The 5,574-nt window shown below is 37.5% G+C and overlaps 1 protein-coding gene across 2 annotated transcripts; it reads left to right on the forward strand.

Annotated features, from left to right (window-relative positions):
- The first annotated feature begins 252 nt into the window (after nt 1-252).
- On the forward strand, nt 253-3,999 carry LOC110103622. 2 transcript variants are annotated; one of them, XM_020832419.2, is made up of 3 exons: nt 253-506; nt 1,329-3,522; nt 3,597-3,999. In XM_020832419.2, exons 2-3 carry the CDS (start codon nt 1,363-1,365, stop codon nt 3,795-3,797), a joined length of 2,361 nt encoding a protein of 786 aa, XP_020688078.1. In that variant the 5' UTR covers nt 253-506; nt 1,329-1,362; the 3' UTR covers nt 3,798-3,999. The 2 variants fall into 2 exon arrangements, with proteins under 2 accessions (XP_020688078.1, XP_020688072.1); XM_020832413.2 differs by having other exon boundaries at nt 254-424.
- The last annotated feature ends 1,575 nt before the right edge of the window (nt 4,000-5,574 follow it).

Genomic DNA, 5,574 nt, shown 5'->3' on the forward strand with positions numbered 1-5,574 from the left:
TAATAATATTTTTCGTTTTTGTCCAGCAAAATCATCCAATACCTAGCAATACCGAGCTACGCAAACTCCCGGGTCCGTTCCGGGTCGGATCGTCGGGCCGCACGGTAAAGAGTAAATGCACGTAGCGACATATTATAGACTACTTGATGTAGCTCTTCATCAGATTGGCTGACGGAATAATTTTTCCAATTATTGGTTGCGATGCCGACAATTATTTTCAACGACTTGGTGAGAATCACAGTCGGCCAATTTCTAAGGCCCAAATCCCGCTACCAAACAAAATCGAAGGCGGCCTCTCCATTTTCTCGCTCTTGCTGAGTCTCTCTTTCTCTCTCTTCAAGACTTCAGAGCTCGAAAGCTGGAATGCACAGAGAAATACTGCTGCTTCTCTTATTAAGCCATGCTTCTTCTTCGATAAATTATGGTATCTATCACTTTTCTAGATCTCTTCATTCATTGTACCGAGTGATTGCTATGCTTATTATTCTCACGAAGCTGTTTTAAAGGTGACTGCTTTGCGTCGATCAGTGTTATTCGTGTAACTTTGTTGATCGATTGTGTTAATTAGTTGTATTAGTGTACAAAGTCAATTATTTCGATGCTCTTCTTGTTAGGGTGTGAAGTTCCAGATCGTCAGAAGAGGCGATGAACTTCCTGTGGATGTTTTACAATTTGATTATCTTTTCTTTTTTAAGTTTGCTGATAAAGGAAATTCACCTCACGCATTAGATAGCGTAGAAATTTGCAGAAAGAGAGAAAGCATAAGGGAGTGGGAAAGGTAAGTATATATTATTGAATGAAAAGGTTGAGCTTTTATTATTAGTATTAGTATTGGTTTCAGCCCAGCGCTTTTTTTCTTTTTTTCTTTTTTTTCAGCCATGAAAAAGGAGAGATTGTTGCTTCTAGTTGGGTGTCCAAGGTCTTGCGGTCCTTTCCCTAATTTATTCGGTTTCTGCCTTTAACTGTTTTAGAGAGGAAGGGACATCTCTTCGATTTTAGTAAATGTCTATCTAATTAGGCATGCCTCAGAAATTTTATCTTTAAATTCTTCTTCAATCATATATATTCTACAAATTTTGTTCTCTATATTTGGGGTAAACTTTTTCCACCCCACTTTTGTTCCAACACTTGTTGCTAATTTAAAACTGTTCAAGAAATGGATGAGTTTTTTCTTATTGGATTATAATTGCACTAGCAAAAGTTATCTCTTCTGCTTAATCCAATATTCAGAGCCCTATGGAACAAATGATATTTCTTTGCTTGAATTCTCTAGTCAATGTTTCATATTCGAAACTGATTTTCCTAAACTACACCAATGTCATCTGCAGCATCAACTAAGAAAGGGAAGAGATTGCAGCTCTGATGGGATCAGCGCATGAAGAAGTTGCCATTCGTCATTATGTTGCTCCTGTTATAATGAGTTCAGAACAAAATCAACCATTCAACCTTGGAGAAAACACAAGCAAGTCCAAAGTGCAGAAGGAGTGGCTGGAAATGCATTCAGAGGATGCTAGAAATGATAAAATTGATCATTCCTTGCCTTCAATTCATAGGCAGCCATGTCCTAATAGGAAGGCATCCGAGGTTGAAGAGATGGTCAAGTATATGTCAAGTATCCCAAACTATCTCCAACGCGAGGAGAAGGGATTATACAACATTCAAGATAAAGTGCTGAATGTTGGTGTTCTTGATTGGAGGCGTCTGCAAAAGTGGACAGATCATGAAAAGAAGCTTGCTGCAAATAAAATGAACAATGATTCTCCACCTGGTAGTAATTTATCCACATTTTATTCATCTCCATTTTCTTCGAGAAGCAATGCTAGCCCTACTCATGAAAGGAAGCAATCTTCTACTTTTAGCCCTACTTCAAGTTTGGCTAGTTCAGCCGAAAAGGAACAAAGAAATGTTAGGAGAAAAGATTCAAGTAAAAACATATTTAAATCCCGAGATGCAGCAGACATTATTGGAAGTTTGCCTTCAGCTTCCAAAGTTTCAGGGAACTTTGCTTTGTTACGTAGTAATGAGAGTACTAAGACCGCTAGATTGGATGAATTAGAGAAACTGCAAATCAGTATTGAGCAGGATGGTAGCAGGTCTCATTTAAACCAGGATGGAGGGAGACCCAAACATAGGAGGAAACATCTTGAGGAGATAATAGCAAGAAGTATTCTTAGCTTTGAAGCTGGATTGCTTGATCAAGGAAATCTGAGGAGGATGAATAGCAGCAGATTTTCGGAAAATCTTTCTCTTCCTCCACGTTCATTTGCGCCTTCTTCCAACACACATAGAGAAGAACCTCATGATGCTTGCATTCCCCCTTCTCCCAAGTGCTCAAGAAGCAGCACAAACAATACAATAATTGGAGCTAACAAAAATCCATCTTTCGAAAAAGGAGGAGAACTATTACCTATTGTTCTTCCAAGAGTTGACTTGAAAGGGATAAGCGGAAGTCCTTTGAAATCCATTGTACATAATCCTCCCATTGATGTTGTTTCAAGAAGTAGTAGTACAGGACGGAGAAGCCCAATGAGGCTGTTTTTTGATCATCCGCGAATGTCTACCTCCTCTGTTGGTTCAATTTCAGATAATCCTGATATTGCTGGAGCAAGAAGTAATAGCAGGGGTAGACGTAGCTCAGTGAAGGAGATACTATTAGATCCTGATCCCTCTGTTTCAAGAAGTAATAGCAGGGGAAGGCGTAGCCCTTTGAGGAAGATGCTCGAATCAACACGTAAGTCATCGTCTACATCTGTCAACTCTTCTCAGCAGCCGCAAGAATCTTGCGGTGTTGTCGACCCTATACATTCTACTTTGACAAGGCAAGCTCTTCTGAAACTCAGTTGGAAGAATGGGCTGCCACTTCTTATGTTCTCATCCAGTGATGATAGTATTCTTGTGGCCATGATGCATAAAAGAGGTAACCCAGACATGAACATTTGTGACTGTGTTTATGAAATACACACAGCTATGGCTGCAGAGATTAAGAAGAAAAATGGTGCCTGGTTAAGTCAAGGAACAAAGAATAAGAAGTCCGAATTCAGCTGCAAGTTTGTCGCTGAATTGATTGTTTCTAGTTCCGAGAGAGTGAGCTTTGATCTCACTCATCGGTCTTTCATAAGAGAGCTTGTTCTCTTGGGTGATGAATTGTTTCCTTCGTCGTTATCATCAAATCAGAATCGTGATGATGCTACTAATTCATCCAGCCGTACTGAGCTTGCAGCCATAGTAGTTGAATCTTCACACCAGAAGACAGGGAGCCCCAGCTGTGGCAATCTATGTTCTCCATGTATTGTTGCTATTCTACCCAGTGGTGTTCATAGCTTCTCTAACACAAGAGAACCCTCCAAATTGATAGAAAAATGGGAATCAGGAGGAGCATGTGATTGTGGAGGTTGGGATGAAGGTTGTGAGCTGACAATTTTAACCAACAATACCAAACAAATGAACAATGTCTCCATAATGGTCCAAGATTGTGGAGATATTATTGATCATGGAAATAGTGGATTTGATCTTTTTACTGAGGTAATTAAGTTGCTTTCATAAAATGATTTTTTGAAAATTTTTGATGGATTCTAAAAATGTCTTATTTGTTTCAGGGTGATGCTCGAAAGGGAAAGCCTTCTTTCAGCATGGTTTCTTTCAAAGAGGACATGTTCACAGTAGAGTTCAAGGCTTCCATTCCTTTGCTGCAGGCTTTTGCAATTTCGATTGCCATGTTGCATGATCGAAATCATTTAATTTCCATGGATAATTTTGAGGATCTTAGTTTTGATAGCTATCCAGTAATTTCTTCTTGAATAGTTGTTGATGGAAATTCATCATCAACCTCTTTGTTCTGATTTGAGACCTACCTTTGTAGCTTATATGATTCAGTCCATTCCTTCTAAAAAAAACAAGAAAAAAAAAACGGTGTCAAAGCTTGTTTGAGCAATTTTGACTTGTTTGTAACATCAAATGGCAATGATATATTCATATAGCAAATAAACCAAGATTCTTTTACGTATTGTTTGTTGTTTACTTGCAGTATAAATATAAATAAAAACTCTCATTGGAATAGCCTCTTCCTTTATCACCATTAGAGGTTTGTGCATTGTCATACGCACATCCTTAGTTACCAGGCTCATAATTGTTTTCGAAAGTCAAAATGATAATTAGGATTTTATTTTAATTGATTCAAGTGAAACTTAGTTTGCTTCTGCATTAAGATGATTAGCTTCAAAGAAGTACGATTCAACTCGATATTGACTAGAGACAAACACAGTTGGTTACTTTTAAAATGAAGAGACTTGAATCAAATCACGGTGGCATGAAAAATCAACTCTGGTTTAGTTTAATGTTGGGGAAGTAAATCATGTAACAAATACAAACAAGAAAGAAAAATATAGTGAAAAGAAAGAACATCATGATTTAACATGGAAAAATTCAAAACCGAGAAAAATTTTATTAAGCCATATCACACACTAAGAAATTCACTATGAAAATTTGGAAGAAATATTAAAGATCTATTTTCTCTCTTTCTCACTCCTCGTCTAACTTCAGCCTTGCACCGTTCTTAACAAACAAAAAAAAAAAAAAAAAAAAAAAACTCACATAACCACTAATGGATGCAACTCTTAATGAAAAATAAGAAAGAAAACAGCATAGCCTACCTCGCAGTGTAGCGGCGCTCAACTCTCTATATCATGTCTACTTGACAATGGATTCAACCCCTCGGTGAGCTGGACCGACGAAATTGAGGTCTGAGGCAGTATAACATGATTGATCGACACAATCAAATTCCACATAACATTAGCAATCTCTCACTTGGAAACTGGTTGCAATAAATCTTTCTCCCGATCTGCAGCACTAGTCATAGTACATATAATGTGGCTCACCTTTGCTCTCATCTCAATTGAAGCTACACATAGCTTTAGTTTATCAACTGTCGTCACCATCTTCATCGACATATTTGTATGATTCTTAGTCATGTGAATCTTCTCCAAAAATAACTTTCCTTCTTTCAAAAGTCATCTAATGAAATGATAATGAAGTTAGATGTGTTTCATCCTGGCATGAAATACAGCATTCTTGGCTAAATGAATAAGGCTCATGTTGTCACTATGCAACTTCTCATTCCTTTGCCCCTTGTCAAGTTTAGCCATGAAACTTTACAATCATATCATCTCATTTCTAGCCTCAGTGATAATAATGTACTCAATTTTTTTGTGGTTGAAAATGCAACACTCTTATATAAGTTAGAAACTCAACTCACTACAACATTTTTCAAAGTGAAGATATAACTTGTTGTGCTTCTCTTGCCATCAAGATCTCCAGTAAGAAAAAATCTACATACCCTTCTTTGGTGGAAATTTTAACGGATTAAGTCACGGGGTAAATTTTCATAAGGAAAATTGGGTTTGTAGATAAGACCTTACCCAGAGGTTTCGCCCTCATTTTGCGAGGCTTTTATAATATGAGTTCTAGTTTTCAATAAGCACAAGTTTTTATAGTTAACTAACCCTCCCGATGACGAGAGAGAACTTTTGATAAAGGCTAGTTGTCAATCAGATACGTAGAGATATGTGTATCTAGCAT

This window comes from Dendrobium catenatum, unplaced genomic scaffold (assembly GCF_001605985.2).
Source record: "Dendrobium catenatum unplaced genomic scaffold, ASM160598v2 fragScaff_scaffold_1395, whole genome shotgun sequence".
NCBI classification, from domain to species: Eukaryota; Viridiplantae; Streptophyta; class Magnoliopsida; order Asparagales; family Orchidaceae; genus Dendrobium; species Dendrobium catenatum.

Bases quoted from the DNA above. Each gene is read 5' to 3' on its own strand.
- LOC110103622 (XM_020832419.2), top strand. From the start codon at position 1,363: ATGGGATCAGCGCATGAAGAAGTTGCCATTCGTCATTATGTTGCTCCT. The intron at 3,523-3,596 runs GTAATTAAGTTG...TATTTGTTTCAG, and splicing joins GATTTGATCTTTTTACTGAG to GGTGATGCTCGAAAGGGAAA.